The sequence below is a fragment of the Apodemus sylvaticus genome, chromosome 7, assembly GCF_947179515.1.
Source record: "Apodemus sylvaticus chromosome 7, mApoSyl1.1, whole genome shotgun sequence".
In the NCBI taxonomy this organism is placed as follows: domain Eukaryota; kingdom Metazoa; phylum Chordata; class Mammalia; order Rodentia; family Muridae; genus Apodemus; species Apodemus sylvaticus.
The window spans coordinates 33,742,572-33,761,674 of NC_067478.1; the positions used below are offsets into that span (position 1 = coordinate 33,742,572).

Consider the following 19,103-nt stretch of genomic DNA (forward strand, 5'->3'; position numbering starts at 1 on the left):
TGCCTGTTGGTTTCCGAATCACACGTAACTACACAGCTATGCATCCCTACCCTCCGCCCCATGGAGAAGTGCCCGTTCCCTGGAGCTGAACGGCTCTGAGCTTAATGACAAACATTTGTCAGTGTGGGTAATCACAGTGTGCTCAACACAGAATAGATGTGGTAAACCAGTCTTCCTTGCTGAATGGTTCTGCTAAGCTGTTCTGCACTCAGGCGTCTGTATAGGGTCTTGGAGCATTATTTAAATCTTAAGATGTGGGATCTTGGCTTTTCGTGGATTTGTTATGGTTTCTCGGGGAGTCAGGTCGTTAAAGGCAGGCATACCTGTTCAAGTTCGTAAGATAGTAGCTTTCTGTCTCCCCCTGCCTCTCATGTACTCCTTGCTGTGGAGAGACTAGTCATGTCTAGTCTGGCTCTCTGCCAACTTTTCAGAACAGTACCTGGCATAAAGTAGCTCTGTGCTGTAGACTGAGTGAATATTATCTTTCTCAAAGCTGATAGGTAGAAGCACTGACTCAAGAGAGTGTGTTGTGGATTTGGAATGTGGGGGTCTTCATAAAATTATTTTGCCTCTGTAAGGTCAGAGCATAAGTGTCCTTCCTCAAACATTGAATGAAGACTGGCTATCTGTTAGACACAGGTAGTGCCAGATCACAGATTCATATGTCCTTGCCAGGCACTAATGTCTTGGCATTCAGAACTGTGACAAATAAATTTCTGTTTAAGCCACTCAATCTATGACAGCAGTATCATCATCATCATCATCATATGTATGTGCGGTGCATATGTGTACATGGCAGGTGCATATGAGTGTTTATGCAAACAGAAGCCTGAGGACATTTTGGGCATCTTCCTTTATTGCTATCTGCCCATTCCCTTGAGACAGGGTTGCTCACTGAAGCCAGCCAGTAAGTTCTTGGGATCTGCCTTTTCGTATCACCCCCCACACCCCACACTCACACATACACATGCACACAGGGTCATAGAATACTGGGGTTGCAGTCATACACTGCCATGCTCAGCTTTTTACATGGGTACTAGGAATTGAGACTCGGGTCCTCATGGTTGCATAGCAGGCTGGGCCCTCTCCACAGCTACATAAACTAAAACAAGGAGCCCAGGTCGGCCTTTATTACCTGAAAGAAAGTCATTGTCACCAGTAAGCACGGATATTAATGTGACCTCTGACCCTTTAGAAGTGATCATCTAGAACTCTCAAATGTACAGGTGTTTTAAAAACATGTTTGCCATGTGTCGTGAGAATGGCTGACATCCAGTAAAAGGCCAGGAAATGTCACAGGTAGTTGGGATCCAAGAGAAGGTTCCGACTGGGCCCTCCACAGAGGAGAGAGTTTGCAGTCAGTCCTGGATGTGGGAGTTTGTGGTATTTTTCTTGCCCACAGTTTGGACTCCGGGGGCACTGTTCTAGCAAGGGCAGACTTTTTTATGGAAAGAGGCATATCGTAACAACTTGAGGCTGCACAAGTCACACCATCTCTGTCACCACTCTTTCCTGGTGGTAGTCCAGACACAGACTATGCTGGGTATAGCTGGGTTCTCAAATTTGAACTTCACATAAGTCATATAATATTCTTATGTCACAAAAGATTTTTCTTCTGATTTTTTTTCCCCAACCATTTACAAATGTTGCTTTTTAAGACTCTGTTGCACTCAGACATAAAGAGTTTCTGGCCCTGAGGAGGAAGGCCTCACACTGTAAGATCATATTTAGACCCAGCCATGTTCCCTTTGCTTCCTTGGGCTTGAGTCAGGATTGGCGTCTTTGCTCCTAAGAACTGAGGGACTCCCTGAATGTTAAGCAGAGATTGTGAGTGTTCCTCCAGCTGGCTGCCTTCATCTGGACTGCTGCCACATCCTATAGACTAAGTAGCTTATAAATCTGAAAAGTGTTCTCACAGTTCCAGAGCCTGGGAAGTCTGAGCTCAGGGTGTGAGCATTTAGTCTGTTCCCTCGGCTTCACAGATGATGCCTTCTGGCTGGGCCCTCGCACGGTAGAACTTACCAACCCCTACACTATTTCTAACCAATTCCACTTAGCCCACTTCCCTCCCTTCTTTTTTTCCCTTGACATAAGGTCTCATGTAGCCCAAGCTGGTCTTGGGCTCATATATAGCCTTGAACTTCAGATCCTCCTGCCTTCTCTTCCAAGTGGTAGGGTTTTAGGTGTACACCACATCCGGTTTATGTAATGCTAGAGATGGAACCCCAGGCGTCACACGTGCTCAGTGGACACTCTGTCGGCTGAGCCACATCCCCAGCCCAAGACAAAGGAATTAGGTCAGTCAAAGCCTGCAGCAATGATCATGAAACAGTCTGGGGAACAATGAACACGTCCATGGCTCCTTCAGCTTGGATGCACCCTTTCCAGTGTGGAGCTTCCCTTGAAGGAACTCTTCATTCTGTAAAGGTAGACATGAGTCCGTGCTCACAGGTACAACAACAAAAACAAAAGTAATTCTTGAGTCCCTGAGAAGCAACCATGATTGGACATGGAGCCGGCACATCCCTGGAGGGCTGTACAGAGTTGCATTTCCGCTGTGCCAGTGAGATGGCCTTCACATGCAAAGCTTGCTCTTCAGGGTCCCTCTGCCTCAGTGTGTAAACAGAGGTGGACCATGGAGGTAACGGGGGAAGGCTGTCTCTCAGGAATAAGTTAGCCTCTTGTCAGCTCCCAAATACCTCTCAAATCAGGAAGAGGTCTGAGTGTTTCTCTTCTGTTGCCGGGAGCCTGATTCAGGGACTTACACTTGATCTGCCCACTGGCCTTCCTAAACAGTCTTGTTGCAGAGTTGAGAATACAGTAGATTGAGTGTTTGGAACCTGTGTTCCAGGTTCAGTTCAGTTCAGTTTGTTCTTTCGCTCCCCAGGATCATGGAGGAAAAGCATGCTTTCCACCTGCAGGATAAATGAGTGGTTCTGACAGCTGCTAGCCACAGAGTACGTGGATTCGGTTGTTCTGTTGGTGGGGAATTCTCCTAAGATAAGGAACCAGAACTTGGGTCCTGGAGTTGGGGCTTCCTATGGGTGAATTCCTGCCTCACGTGCCTGCTGTGTGCTATTGAGCAAGAGACTCTAGTCTCATCTAGAGACTTCATGTCTCTCTAGTAAGGTTTCTACTTCATTAGCAGTCAGTGGCGGACAGTTAACTTTGGGAAGTGCTCGGACAAGACCTGGGACATTACTGGCATCATTATAAAATTAAACGTTAAGTATATAAATGGATAAAGAAAATGTGTCACGGACAATGAGGTTTTGTTCAGTCATGAAGAATTAAATTGCATCATTTGCAGGAAAATGGGGTGATGAAGAGAAAGCCATGCTAAGCAAAGTAACCTAGATTCAGAAAGAAGATGTCTCGTGTTCTCTCTCATGCAGAATCTAGAATTAAAACATTGTGTGTGTGTGTGTGTGTGTGTGTACACAAGAATACATATATGTGTGCGCATACATACATGTATGAAACATGCATATATGAATGAGAGGGTGCATGAAACATGAAAGCAGAAAGGGAACGACTTGGGAAGAAGGGAATCAGTGGAAAGGGGCTAAAAAGAGTAATGGTGGGATGGTGGAAATACATCATACATACAATATGATGAGACCTATTGATTTTATAATACAGCAGTTATATGCTAATATAGAAAATGTAATTTCTTTAAAGTAGATAAATGTAGAATTGGAGATATCTTCCACAGTAGTTTCTGAAGTATCTTTGCTTTATCTTGGCTAAGAGTGCTGATGCCTGCTGTGACAGCTTGGAAGGATGTGCCCCACCCCACCCCACCCCACCCCACCCCCGCCCCGCCCTGCCCAACTTTTTCTGCTGACACCTTCCTGGTGACCATCTTCACTAACTGGGTGTTTCACATTTTTTTCCCTCCTATGTACACAGCCAGTTCATTTCCCTTTCCAAGATAACTGTTTGCTGTGAAGTAGAGTGGTCCCTGTGGTGGTGTGAATGAGACTGGTCCCCACAGGTTCTTGTATCTTAATGCTCGGTCCCCAGTAGGTAGAAGTGTTTGGGGAGGATTAGGAGGTGTGGCCTTGTTGGAGGAGGTGTGTCACTGGGCGTGGGCTTCAGGGTTTCATGTAAGCTCTCAAGTACTGCTGCAGCACCACGCCTGCCTATCTGCTGCTCTGCTCCCTCATGGTGGTTGTGGACTCTAGTACTCTCTTGAACCCTGAGCCCCCAATTAAATGCTTCCTTTTGTAAGTTGCCTTGGTTTTGATATTTTGTCATGGCAATAGAAAATTAACTAAAAGAAGTACCAAGTGCACTTGATACTGATTTCCACCTGGCCAAAGGCTCCGAGGGGGAAGATGGTGGGTCTCTTGGTTGAACCATTTAACAGTCAGCCCCTGCTTTCAGCCTTCCCCTCTCTAGTTAGAACAGAATACAAACGGTAACCCTGTCCCTCCCAAAAGGAACAGAGGACCCTATTAATGTACAAATGATACTCAGATTGGGAAAGGGAAAGACGTTTTGATTAAGAATTGGGGGTTCTAATATCCAGAGACATGTGAGTAGGATTTTCCCTAAATCCTCACAGGCCAGGGCTCTGCTGGGTTTACTTTGTTTTCATTGGGTGCCTGCAGTGTGGGCATCGAAGTTGGGAACTGGCGATACTTCTGAATTGTTATCTGTGAATCCCCTCTACCAAAAGCACTTGGTTCAGATCATGCCCTGGGACCAGTAGGTGATGGGGCCTTCCCCGGACAAGAAGCTGGGAGGGCCGGGGAGACTGTCACACCAGGAGTTTTACTTCTGTGCTGGGGATCCAAGCTTGACAGTAGGTGATGGGGCCTTCCCCGGACAAGAAGCTGGGAGGGCCGGGGAGACTGTCACAGCAGGAGTTTTACTTCTGTGCTGGGGATCCAAGCTTGAGTCCTTATGCTTGCGTGCAAGCACTTAACCTCACACTGAACCATTTCCCCAGCCTCTGTCTAACTTCATCAAGAGAAATCCCTGGAGAAGATGAGGCAGGGGAGTCAGGTTTTGGGCTAATGGTGGAGCTACTCAGTGGCTTAGTGCCTCTTGCTCTGCAGAAATGTCCCCAGGAAGACAAGAGTCCGAACCGTCTAATGAGGGTTTATCCTGTGCTTGGCTCATCCATTTGAGAGACTGTACGGAGAACAGGAATTGGGGGGCTTCAGGGGGGTCCCTTGGCCTCCTCCTCTGCTTTCACTGGGCCTTTCTTGCAGCAGAGTGCCTCAAGCCAGCACTGAGTGTCCCTGCATGGAGGAGGGCAGGCCAGTGTTATCAGGATGTTGATCTTAGATTAAAGGAATTACTTCTAGGCAGCCAGCCCAGTTTTATTTCCCTTTGCAGCTCTCCGAGGTTTTTGGGAGGTTTTTGGAGGACTGTGTAGGGAAGGTGGCTTGACTTTCCAAATGGTGGTTGCAGCCAGCTGCTTACCCGGCAGGCCTTATAGGGCGAGGATCTCCAGCTGGAGTCAGCTATCACCTCTGGCCTCAGGGAGCACTTATCCTGTGTGCACACTGGAATTCGATCAGGGTTAAATGGCTCTCTGGTCTGGAGGAGGTCATTCGGTGTTGGTGTTCTGCCCGTTGCCCCAAAGTCAGAACTAGAGAGGTCCCCTGAGATAAGCCTGCACGTCCCCCCACCCCCCTGCACGTAACACATTGAGGAAACCTGATTCCCACTGTGACTTAGAGCTAAACTCTCCTGCAGACACATAGTCCATGTGGAAAGCCATTATTAGGAAGTCAGGCTTATTCTCTAACTATTTTATACATACTCACAATTGCTCATTTAACTCTTTATGTTGGATATAAATTGAGGAACCTTAATTGCATGAAGTTTGGAAATGCACAGTAGAGATTATCAACTTCCAGTAGGGGCTGACCAAACAGAAGCAGTGATGGCTCTGTGCCCCCATCCCTCTCCAGCGCCTTCGCGATAGTGTTTACCAAAGGAAGCAGGCTCTTGGCTAGAGCAAGTCCTCTAACCGTAAGAAGGGAACTTAGCAGTTTACCAAGCCCTCACGTGTGCTGTTCCAGAGGTAACATGCTAGCAAGATTTTTCCTGTCCTTTGAAGAAATGTGGCTTCCTCAGAACAGTGATCCCGGAAGTGGCCATGTAGAGCAAGTCTCCGGTGCTGTGGATGGGCAGTGGTGGGGTTCCTGCCGTCCTGGAGATTCTGTCGTGCTCAGTAGGCCAGTGTAGGGCTCAACAGTCTGCAATTCCAGGAGACATCCCCACCCTTCTGCTGTAGATCTCTGACCTCTCCTCTCTGTTTTGTGGGTCCCGAGTGACTGTTCTTTGGGGCACTGTTTGATGATGGCCATGATGCATGTGTAAATGTCACAGGGCATCTTGGGAGAGCTGCTACTCTCCTTCCATTACATGAGTTCCAGGGATGGAGTTAGGTTACCTTCTTTCTGGCCTTTGATGGTAAAGCAAAATAACAGAACTGCGTGGGTGGACACAGCGAAGTGTGAGCCCTTTATTCTCGGGTTAGCGGTCTGTGGTTTGTAGCTGCAGCCGGCTTTGCATTCTGGGTTTCTACACTCTGGGAGGAGGCAGTGTTGGAGCAGGGCTGTCCGGCAGGCCCCCGGCCGAGACCACAGGAGTTCTCACTTGTCGTGGCAGAGCCACCAGAATGGAGCTCTCTGGTCACTTGGAAGCTTCCCATGTTCCCTTTCTCTGGAACTGAAAGCATTTGACAGGCTTTGTCGTTTCCCGAGAGGAAGAGCAGGCCCGGGGAATGGGGCCCGGGGAATGGCCTTGCCCGTGCCTCACCCTGATGAACCTTGACTGCGTGGGCAGCGTGAGATGTGCTTTGACCCTTGCAGGCTGGCCACGTCTACTGCACCTGTGCCTTCAAACTTTCCACCTCTTTTCTGATTTGCTACTGGACTTTCTTCTAAGTCCATCACCAGTACTTGCCCCATCCCCCCACATAGCTGAGTCCTGCTGCAGCCCAGGCTGGCCTGAAGCTCACCACACAGCCCATGTTGGCCTCCGCCTCTCAGCAGTTGAATGTTGGGATTACAGGTGTGAGTCACTGTACCTGGCTGCCATCTACCATGCTATCAAGTTAAAGGTCCTTTAAGAAACTGCTTGTCTCTTCAAGAGTTTTTTTTTTCTTTAATATGGAATGCTTCACAGGTTAACTTGTCATTCCTTCAGGGGCCATGCTAGTCTTCTCTGTTGGTCCAGGGTTAGCATATGTGCTGCCCAAGCTCACACAAGCATTTGCTCTGAAAAGCGGACCGCTCGGATGCTGGGCCGCAGGGCTGTCCAGCTGGACCCTCATCAGAGTGAGTCAGAATTCTGCAGGGAAAAGTCCAGCCCTCATAAAGGAGTTGGGTTGGAGTTCAAGTGGTTACTTCCATTAGATATATGGAAATGCTAATTTGATGAGCAATTTAAAGATTTAACAAATGAGAATTTACTGTTTTCCCTAGAAGTGTGGAGTTTGTGAAATTGCATCTTGTCTTCTGAGGAGTAGGAGGCCCAGGATTAGCTGCCTTGGCCTCTCACTTGGGTTTAAACAGACGATTTCAAAAATCTTCCAGAGGAAGCATGTATTTTTCCATCGGCGTGGAGCACAATCCCTCGAGATTGTTTCTAGACTCGGGCGTGATTGTGAAACACTCAAAGAAAAAAGACCTTGGAAGCTAAAGTCTGTTAGATTCGGGGTGTTGTCTGCCATCCATCTTAGCTTTGTTTTGAATTATCAGGCTTACAATTTTTATTGCTTATGGGGACCGTACCTTGGACATTCCTTAGAGATGAGGATATCCTAAATTTAAGAATTGAGTTCCTTCCCATTAGCAGCTATTACTGCCTTTAAGAATTGTGGGTAAAACCTTTCGTGTGGTTTATGCAGCTCCTAGCATGCAGACTTAACACATCTGTGTGTTCTTCTGTCTCGTTCTGTGTTACTGTCGAATCCGCTGTTACAGCTTATAAGTAGAGTGGGACCTGACCCCTGAGGAGGAAGCCAGAGTGCAGTTTCCTAAGTAGATCTGAAGCCATTGTCACAAATAGCTTGTTGGAAAAATGAAAGATTGGCTCTGCAGGGGACATGGGATGTTGAGGTAGTTAGGTGGGAGGTGGTGTCGTGGAAGCAGAACTGGCCTGCTCCATGGTCCTGTGGTGTGGGCAGTGAGGCCCTGGCCCTGTACCCCCGGCCAGATGAGTTGGCCTTTGAAAATGTCCGAGGGTTTTAGACATAAAGAGAGGTTGGAAAGGGAACCCTAGCCTGCTGCAGAGGCCTGGATGGTTTGAGAGCTCGGTCAGGGCATCAGCAGACCCGGCGGGCCTGCTCTCTGGAAGCCGTTGCCCAATCTTCTCTGCAGCCGGTTAAATGTGGTCTAAAGACTGCTTGCTGCTTCCCATTTCTTTTTATCTCATTTTTAAACATGTGTTTACTTTATGTGTATGAGTCGTTTTGCCCACTTCTGTACCCGTGCACCCACTACACACGGGCCTGATACTCTCAGATATCAGAAGAGGGTGTCAGATTCCCTGGAACTAGGAATATGAATGGTTGTGCGCTGCCTTGCAGGTGCTGGGAATTGAACCAAGTCCTCTACAAGACCAAGTACACTTCGCCACAGCCCTGCTCCTCTGTTTATAAACCGTGTCCTTAAGTCGAGCTGTGGCTGCGAGCATCCAGTGCAAGCACCTAATGGGCTGCCGCTCCTGCTCTCTTAGCCGCAGGGCCCCGTGCCTTGGTGAGTGTGTGGCCGCTGGTGGACCCCTAAAACCAGCATCGCTGCAGGGGTTTTCAGTTAAACTTCAGTGCTGTTCAAGGTCGTCGGTCTTTCAGCATTTGAGAAAAGCCATAGAGGAACTTCTGTTTCCTGCTGAAGTACAAAGAGTGGAGTTTGTCCTTGGCACACTCTCATCCTCCTCGAGAGTGGGGCATGCAGACTTTGAGTTTGAGAGTGGCGCGTACGGACACACTGAGAGCTGGGTACGCACCTCGCCCTGGTGAGTGTAGCACCTGTGAAGTCGGAACAGCACCCGAGAGCAGGGTGCTGCTGTGATCCCCACTTCCCCAGTGAGGCATCCTAGGCTTGGGTGAGTGAGCCTCACCCAGCTCTGTGACGATGCTTAGGCTCGTGGGTGGGCAGGCAGGTAGACGGTGCTGTTTGGGGAGATTATTGTGAGGGATAGATGACTGTGTGGGGGAAAATCTCAGTGCTGGTGATTGTTTTATTGGCAGTGTTACATTAGTAATATGCAAATGGAGATGACTAGAGAGCTTTACTTTGTTACAGTTTGGTTTTTGTTGTTGTTGTTGTTGTTTTTCTTAAAGAAAATTGGTGTATGTATTTGTAGAAAAATGTTCAGAAAGAAGTACACCAAAGTTTTGGGAGGGACCATTTTTGGTGATGTGGTTATAGTCACTTTATTTTCTTCTTTGTTTTCCATATCCATCAGAGGAGAGAGAGAGAGAGAGAGAGAGAGAGAGAGAGAGAGAGAATATATGAGTATTCCTCATTGCTTAACATTAAAGTCTAAATTTGGGACCAGAGAGATTGCTTTCGCAGAGAATCCGGGTTCGGTTCCTAGCACACACATGACAGTTTACAACCATATATAACTCCATTTCCAGGGGATGTGACGCCCTTTTCTCACCCCCACAGACACCAAGCACACACTCATACATACAAAATAAAATAAACATAAAAAGCTTGAAATCTAAAATGAACCTTTAGGCCAAGCACTCAGGAGGCAGAGATAAGTGGACCTCTGAGTTTGAGTCTAGATTGGCCTACAGAGAGTTCCAGGGCAGCAAGGGTTACACGGTGAGACCCTGTCTGAGAACGGGGAGGGGGAGAGAGATTAAAATGCACTTTCGTAAAATTGCAGAAGAATAAGGTCTTTTCAAGGTAGACAGGACGGCACGAGGTCTGGGCAGAGCATGGATTCCCCGCGCAGCGGTGGCAGCCCTGTACTCCATCAGATCTTCAGGCTTCTCAGTTTAGTTGTGGCATTTTCTTTGCTTGCTTACATTGAGACTTTAGAATTTCTGTTCCAAGAAAGTAGAAATGTGAGGACATTCCTTCCATGTTGCTAGGGCAGAGAGTCAATCCTGTGACTCTGCCTGGAGCCAGGCCTCTAGAGTTGTCGGGGAGAATCAGCTAGTGACCTGCAGTTTGAGGTCTGTCCCAGCTGTCACTTCAGTCCTAAAGGAGTGGCTTGTTTTTCTTAAGCACTGCACCACTGCTCACTTCTGGGCAGGCCTATGCCCAGAGCGGGCCTCACCGCCTGCCTTAAAATTGCAGTAGAAGTCTAAGTATCTCTTACCTCAAGGGGCAGAAGGAGACAAACAATCTTAATTATATAGACATTTTCTTGTAACTTTGTGGATTTTATTCCATTCATTTATTTAGCCAAGTCCACTAACTTGTTCATCTAATGATTTGTATTTACTTTATTAAATCTTGAATCACATTTGAAATAATTGTCCACTATGACAAGTTTCTCATGTAGGTCGTAATTCATGGTGACTTTATTTCTTCCCAGATGTTTGACTGGTTGTCAGTACCATTATTTAACAGTTAATCCTTTCTCCACTGGTTTGATTTGAATTGTTACTTAAATACTCATTCACACACTTAACCATGCATTTTGATTTGCTAGCAGTACACGCTCTTGCTTTAATTACTATGGCTTTATATGCTTGACTAGAGTAGGACAGTTCCATGCCTGGTATTTCACAGTGAACTTCAGAGATGAGGTGGGTTGTTTTGTTTTGTTTTGTTTTGACTTTGGACCAGACTTTTTCAGTCTGGAGAATGAAAGATATCTCAGTTATATAGCTGGTTTGTGTGTGTGTGTGTGTGTGTGTGTGTGTGTGTGTGTGTTATTAATCTTTAAAACTGCTTCATGGGCTGGAGAAATGGCTCAGTGCTTAAGAGCACTGACATCTCTTCAAGAGGTCCTGAGTTCAAATCCCAGCAACTACATGGTGGCTCACAACCATCTGTAATGAGATCTGATGCCTCTTCTGGGGTGTCTGAAGACAACTACAGTGTACTTACCTATAATAAATAAATCATTTAAAACTGCTTCATTCAAAAAGCAGCCAGTCTGAGAAGACAGTGGATTAATATGCTAAAAAGATCTGTCTTTTGTCTCACCTCCAACCAGCTCAGCACTTTATGCTGATCATGTCTAGTAGTTGTCTGCTGCTGGGTAGAGGAAACATTGGCTTTCCGCGGGTCTTAGCAGCAGGGATCCCTTGGGTCTTATTAAGATCTGTGTCCCTAAGGCTAACTGCTAGGATGCAGCACTGGCTTCTCGCTAATGTGCATACCATTGTCCCCTTGTCACCTTTAGGAGGTCTTGGGATCAGTTCTTAGGAATGGGGCCACATGTCAGAGAATTATTATGGTTTCTAAATGTATGGACTGAGTTTGGGGTTGGGGAGACAGAGACGTGCACCACATGTTCAGGGTGTATACATGCATGTATGTGTGTATACATGCACACATACAGAGGCCAGAGGACAATGTTAGCTGTTATTTTTGGGTGCTCTCTATGCCCCCTTCCTCTCTTTTTGTTTGTTTGTCTGTTTGTTTTTGAGACAAGCTTTCTCCTTGGCCTGGAGTAGGTTGTCATTTACCCAGCACGGTCTGGGATCCCTTCGCCCTGCCTCTCCACACTGGAATTACAAGCATGTTACTGATGCTGCCGCTTTCCTTCTTTCTTTTCCTTCCTCTGTTTTAATAATGTGGGTTTGGGAATTAAACTCAGGCCCTCACACTTCCAAGGCAAGCAGGCGCCCAACCCAGCCCTCCCGACGGTAGAGTTTTGATAGGTGAACATTCTCACTGGAGGACTGGAGTCCCAGAAAACAAACCGCTGAGGAGAGGCAGTCACAAGCAGAGACTGCTAACAGGTGAAGCCCAGCTCCCTGGCTTTGCCCAAGTCCTCAGCCAGGCTCCCGGGTAATATGTCCTACTGTGGGGAGCCCTTAAGAGAGCTCTGCTGAAAAGGTTTGCATAGTTAATGACGGAACAGTCTAAGTCAGGCAAAAAGGCCAGTAAGTGTTATATAATACACATCATATCTGGACTGTCAACATATAAAATGGCCAATAAATTCTTTTGACACTTCTATTTTTTTTTATTTAAAAAAGGAAATTTCTGCTGAAATGAACAGCCCTGGGATTAAATGATTTAATATAGTATTATTTTGAGCACCGAGGTGAAAGCTGTCTGGGTGGGAGGAAAGTCAGTCCCTGGGGTCCTCAAGAAGGAACAGAAAGCCAGTGCCTGACCCATCTATGGGTGAGCGAGCGGGTTTCTCAATTCACTCCTCTGGCAGCCTAGGTATAAGAACTGTGGTAGCAACTGAAGCATCACATTCTGAGGTGGCACCTCAGAAGCAGCGGTCAAGAACAGTTCCTCCTCAACCGAGCGAGCCGTGCCAGGCTCCGCTCTCTGATATCATGGCTCTTAGAGGCATTAAGTGCTACCAAGCCACAGTTGTATCCACAAGCCCTTATCTGCCTCACCTCTCACATCCATCCAACCGTCCAAGGTGCTTGGTTTGGTCTTTCATGTGGGGATCAGTGCTGTCTGCTCAGTTGAATTTGAGAATTTGAGCGTTCCTGAGCTAGCAGCAGTAACAGAACATAAGAAACCAGGCACCCCTCCTCTGACTTCACGGCACCACATCCTTGGAGCCAGTGAGACCGGCACATTTAGTTTGTCTTAAAGAACAGTATAAGAGTAACTAACTCTTCTTCCCTTCTTTTGGCTCTTTTATTCGTTCTACCCTTCTTCTCCATTATCCCCCGAGCCTTGGAAGAGGTAAGGTAAATGTCCCATGTGTGGATTTGCATTTGGGGGGCATTTCTTTTCAGTGCTTGGGTTGGTTATGAGTCTTTGCGGTTACTGCTGTGCACTACAGAAAGCAAGCTTCTCTGACCAGAGGCGACTGCAGCCCCGTGGACATAAACAGACACACTGTATCCATTTCATGCCTAGGTTTCTGTGACTGTGAATATGCATGTATGTATGCACATTCACACGTGTGAACCTTCACAGGGTTCAGAAGACTGTGAAGACTCGGGATTGAATGGACAACGTCTTTCTTAATCACTGTTCTTTTGTTTACTGAGGCACGATTAACCTGAGCACACAGATTCCACCTGGCCTTGCCCCCCATCCTGGGAAAGGACCCGTCTCTGTCTCCTGAGTGCTGGGATTACAAACAGCTGCCACACTCTTTATGTGGATTTCACACGGGTTCTGGAAAGCCAAACTCTGGTCCTCGTGCTAACATAGCAAGTGTTTTCACCCCTGAACCACCTCCCTGGCACTGATTTCTAGATTTCTTTTTGAAACTCAAACCCAGGTTTTCATGCCTGATAGACTAGCCCTGGGCTGGGCGTCCTTAGTTCTATAAGAAAGCAGGTGGGCAGCCCATGGGGAGCAGACCTGTAAGCAGTGCCCTCCCAGAGCCTCTGCTTCGCCCCTGCCTCCAGGTTCCTGCCCTGACTTTCCTCGGTGGTGGACTGAGATCAGGATTTGTAAGCTGAAATAAGAGCTTTCCTCCCAAGTTGCCTTGTCTAAGACACTATTCAGAAGCTTTCAAGCCTTCAGGTGTTGGCCCTCATCTGTGATCTCTTTCCCCTGCATGGCCAGGGGTCCTTCTTCCAGAGCTGTTGCCTCACCCGGTGCCCTTTCTCTCAGCTCCCAACCTTTTGTGGAAACAACTGATTGGCTTTCTTTTCTTCCTAAGGGGCCAGACTCCAGCTCCCAGGAGCTGACAGGTGCGCAGTGAAAGTTGTGGAATGAAGGAGTGAAACAAACGCTTGGCTGAGCTGGAAAGAGCTGCCTCTAAATGCTCAGAGATCCTAAAGTTCACACTTTGCTTTACCTTGGGCCAGGTGTGCAAAGAGCTCAGGCTAGGGTCAGTACCTGGAGCTTGTTCTAGAAAGTAACAGCTTGGCCTCCAGGCCTATTACTTGCTATCAGACATGCATGACCTGTGACCTGGGAAGCACTGTGTCAGACATCTGTACTCCATATGCCAGCATTGACAAAGCCCCCAGAGTTGTGACATGCATAGCATTTTTCTTTTGCATGGGGTGGCCTGCAACTATGTGACCAATACTGTCTTATTTGCAACTTTGTTCATAATTTGATTCCCTTGTATATTGGTTGATTGTACATGCACATGCATTTGTGTGGTGTGTGTAATGCATGAGCCCGTATGGTGTTTATGGGCTCCTGTGCTTGTGTGTTGCTGCAGGGGAACATTAAATGTCCTGCTCTGTCAAATTCTACCTTATTCACTCAAGAAGATAAGTCTCTTACTGATTAGACCAGTAGTTTACTATTCTTATATTATTATAAAATATCCCGCCCCAACCCCTCATGGTGATGGAGTCGTAAGTCGTAAGATACCATGGCTGTCTCTTTACGTGAGATCAGGTTATCATGTTAATGCATCAAGAACTCTTGCCCACTGAGCCATCATCCCCTCAGCCCTTGGTTGATTTATTTATTTATTTACTTATTTTATGCATGTACTTATAGTACTGCGTGAAATTCACTCTTTGGTCCATGGGTTTGGACCAGTGTGTAGAATCAAGACTGCCATAGCGGTCGTGATGCAGGATGATAAGTCCTTGATGCCTGTTTTTCCGTATTTGCCCGTGGTTGTCGGTTCCTCTTTCACCTGTACTCAAGCCTAGAAACTGAATACTGGTGCTGTCCTCATACATATGTCACTGTCGGTTATCACCATGTGGCCTCTGTGACCTGGCTTCCTTCACAGAGCAGTATGCAGCAGTAGTCATGTTCTGTGAATCCGTACTTCCTTCATTTCGTTATGCAGATTGCCAGTCTGTTTACTGGTCCTCCAGATGATGTGTATTTTGGGTTGTTGGCAGGTTTTGGCAGCTGGGAATAAAGCCTTTATAAATGTTCACATACAGGCTTTCATGTGCATTGTTTTCATTCCTCTTGGGCATGTGTGAGAAGCGAGGCTTTGCTGTCAGTTTATGATTGTACAGTTAACTCCATACAGAGCTGCTAAGCTAGTCTCCAAGTAGTCCGGTTCATTGTGTATGTCTACCACAGTTTATGAAAGTCGTCCTTGCTTTACACGTTTGCTGATACTCAGTACGACAAACGAAATATTAACCATTCTGAGCTGAGTACAGTGGACATACATGTAATCTCAGAATGTAGAAGGCTGGGACAGTAAGGTCATAGTTCAAGACCAGTCTGGGCTACATAGTAAAAAAACCCTGTCTCAAAAAAACTGAGTGATTACCACCAATCTAATCTTTACACTTCCTCTTCAACAAAGGATGCTGTCTGAGCCAGAGGGTGACACAGATGTCCTGTTTAGCACCGATAACTCTGCCATCACTAATCCCTGGCGTGCTGACCACTCCCTCATTAACTGCCACCCACAGCTATGGGAAGGTTCTCTGACCCCGAGGAGCAGGCCTCAAATCCTAACACAAAGTAGGTGGCTGTGCCCATCACAACCACACCACATCGCACCAGTAAGCATGCTGTGCCTCACAGGTTGCTGCTGCACCTCTTAGGGGTCACATCTGCGCAGTACTGGGGATGGCTCTTCCCCCCACCCCCAGCACACTGGCTCAGCAATAAAAAGTTCAGTGTGCAGGAAGAATGCTTCCCCTCTGTTCAACTTCGTTTCTTTGTTCCATATCTGAGGTGCATGGCTGGTTTTTCAGCAGAAGAGTCTTACCATTATGTTCTCTTGGGCAACCAACTTGCTCTCTTCTCAGTGCTGCACTCTTCCTTTATACATGGAGTTTATACATGGAGATTTTTAGCTCTTTATGTTACTGGTGGTTCTAACAAGGTTCCCCTCCTCCTCGTTCTAGGCTCCTAATCGCGAGCTCATGACTTACTGGCTCCAGGAGCTTCAGCAGAAAAGATGGGAATATTGCAACAGCCTTGACATGGTGAAGTGGGACAGCAGGACTTCCCCAACTCCAGGGGATTTCCCCAAGGGCCTTGTGGCCAGAGATACCACAGGTAAGACACAGGTGGAGGGCTCCATCTCTGCGCTTTCTGGGTAGCCATTTGACACAGCAACTCAAACCAGCAGTGAGTGAAAAGGAATTCAGAATGGAAATAATGACAAGGGCTGGTGAGATGGCTCAGCGGTTAAGAGCACTGACTGCTCTTCCGAAGGTCCTGAGTTCAAATCCCAGCAACCACATGGTGGCTCACAACCATCCATGATGAGATCTGACACCCACTTCTGGTGTCTGAAGACAACTACAGTGTACTCACATATAATAATAAATAAATCTTTAAAAAAAAGAAATAAAAGAAAAGAAAATGACAATCTGCAGTCCACAATGCCAAGAGCTCCAGGGACAGAGCTAATACTGGAATGGCCTGGGTGCAGTTAGGCAAGGCTGTTGCCAAGCGCATGAGGGCTATGAGGCTAGCCACTTTCTACCATAATTAAAGATGGGTGCATGCATGCTTGGGCCAGCTTCCTGAAGGCTTGCGTCTGGACAGGAATCCCACAGCATCCCGCTGGTTATCCTCTGGTACTCTCAGGAAAGCCCAACAGCCAGGCCCCGGTTCTGGTTTATTGCAGGCCCATGGCATTCTTGTAGTTCCAGCCCGTCCTGGCCATTTACACCGCAGAGAACGTGCTTTTGTACTTGAAAAGCAAAATGTAAACCCCAAGATCTTCTCTTGATGGTTGATTGTATTGAGCCCCCCTAGAAAGAATGAGTCAGTTATGTGCAAACCATCTTTCTGACCTACCTCTCCCCCTCCAAAGGCTATAGGGTGAGGCTGCTTTTTGTGTCTCCTTCCTGATAGCTTGTTAGAACAAGCCTGGAGCTCATAAGCCCTGAAGTGAACTCTAAAATGTCCAGGGCATTTTATTAACAATTTAAAGGATAATTTTAAAATTATATTTGTGGGAACTGGAGAGGTTGCTCAGTGGTTAAGAGCACTGACTGCCCCTTCCACAGGTCCTGCGTTCAATTCCCAGCAACCACATGGTGACTCACAACCATCTGTAATGGAATCCTATGCCCTCTTCTGTGAGTCTGAAGACAGCTACAGTGTACTCATGTTTGTGTGTGCACATGCATGCATTTGTGTGCCCATGTGGGTGTGCCCCTGTATGTGCTCTAGTGACCATGTAGGAGTTGGAGAACAACTCTCAGGTGTCACTCTTCTCTTTCTACCATTTGGGTCCCGGAGATGTCATCAGCCTCAGCAGCAAGCACGTTTGCCCACTGAGATGCATTGACAGCCTGTATTAGCATTCTTAGCTACATTTTTCTGAGATAGACTCACTCTGCAGCCTTGGTTAGCCTGGAACTTACTACGTAGACCAAGCTGACCTTAAACACGTAGGGATCCACCTACCTCCACCTCTGCAGTGTTGGGGTTAAAGCTGTGGCCCCATGCCTGGCTTGTGCTAACACTGCAAAGGAGTACATATTAATATTGAAACCAGCACAGGGTTTGTTCTAGCACTTCTGTGGAAAGCTGTGGTCTGCACGCCATAAAGCGTGTGGGACCCTCTGCTCAACAGCGCCAGAGTAGCGTTGTCTGACCTCTGCACACAGAGTTGCTGCTTTCTTCTGGAATCGCTCACCTTACACTCTCCAATTTGCCAGCCTTGCTTTCCTGGTTGGGTGTGATTTTGTTGTTGTTGTTGTTGTTATTTTTGTTTTGTTTTGTTTTTAGCAGACTGTCTGGTCAGTGAACAGATACTGCATATGTTTGTACCTGCAAATGTTTTTCTAGGAGTTTTTCTTGTCCTGAAGTCCTAGCAGTCTGAGTCTCCTAAGAATGGAAAGGAAGCCTTTATATTCAAGTGCATGTGGCTTCCAGTTGCCCGAGGCTTAGTTTGGTTTGGAGTTATTTTGTTTATTAATTCATTTTTATTTTCATTGTTTTAGGCTAGCCTTGAACTCCCCATGCTAAATTACATGTTTGCCCCACTACATTGGTTTATGGTGCTGGGTTGCAGGAGGCAAGCACTCTGGCAGCTGAACTGTATCTTTATTTTTTTTAATTGTTTTATTATTTTTTGAGACAGAATCTTGTGTAGCCTAGGCTAGCCACAAACTTACTGTAGCTGAGGAAAACCTTGAACTCCTAATCTTCCTGCCTCTGCTCCCAGCCCGTAGTCTGAGGCATTCAGAAGGAACCATTAGCATTCTTTCAATGACAAGAAGCTCTATATCAAGGTCACTCAGAACAAGAGGAAGAAACTGTGTAGGGCATGGCCAGCCTCCATGCTAGTGGCTTTAAGATCCATTTGCCTTCACTGTGGGGACACAGATGACTCCCTCTCTAGCAAGGACTCAGGTGCTGCTGAAAGGAGGGCAAAGAGGTAGCACCTGGTCTTAGAGTCCCTCCGTCATGTCTGGCCTGCCTCCTTGCAAACCAGAGGTTAGGTTGGGGAGCGAGAGGAGTCCCCGTCCCGTTCTCTGGTTTGGGAATTCCAGCTATGGGAACTTAGAGCGTGTGCCATGTTGTTTCCTCAATCAGCAAGTGCCTGAGGTTGTCCCCAGTCTCTCCCCTCAAGTGTTCCGGTCAGCCAGAGTGTTTGTGCAGAGAAAAGCAAGAAGTCAGGGGAAATGCAGGGCAGCCTGGGCCCTTGCATGGGCTGAGCTCAGCATTGGTGGTGTTGGGGGCCTCTCTCAGGACACGATGGTCAGGGCCAGCCAAGCCAGTCCTAGAACGCCTGGGAGAGCCTGCTGGCTGTGTGATCTCAAAAATCTGAGATCTTTATCTAAAGCCAGAAAGTAAAAAATTCTAAAGTAGAAATTCAAGATGACCAGGGGCTGGAGAGATGGCTCAGAAGTTAAGAGTGCTCCTTGCTCTCTCAGAGGATCTCTGTGGTTCCAGCACCCGTGCACGCTGGCTCACAACTGCCCACAGTCCAGTTCCATCAGCTTCAAGCCCGCTCCTGGTCTCTGGGAGCAGCAGCACACACATGGCGTATACACAGTGGATATGCACACATAAACTTTGTTAAAGAGAAGACGGCATTTCAGACCCTTTCCTATCATCCTCAGCAGAGAGGGAGGAGTTTGCAGCTCCATAGGAGGAACA

General features: G+C 47.2%; 1 protein-coding gene and 1 pseudogene across 3 annotated transcripts in view; one reads left to right on the forward strand and one right to left on the reverse strand.

Annotated features, from left to right (window-relative positions):
- Positions 1–19,103, forward strand: part of Tbc1d2b (TBC1 domain family member 2B) — a 66,880-nt gene that overhangs the window by 4,577 nt on the left and 43,200 nt on the right. For 2 of the 3 annotated variants that reach the window (XM_052187657.1, XM_052187655.1), the window contains exon 2: positions 15,884–16,037. In XM_052187657.1, the coding sequence (XP_052043617.1) occupies positions 15,902–16,037 (136 nt within the window). In that variant the 5' untranslated portion in view covers positions 15,884–15,901. Of the gene's footprint in view, positions 1–8,944; positions 8,969–15,883; positions 16,038–19,103 lie in introns of those variants that run through there. The other variant, XM_052187656.1, reaches the window with a different exon arrangement.
- On the reverse strand, positions 7,131–7,229 carry LOC127690268 (uncharacterized; annotated as a pseudogene).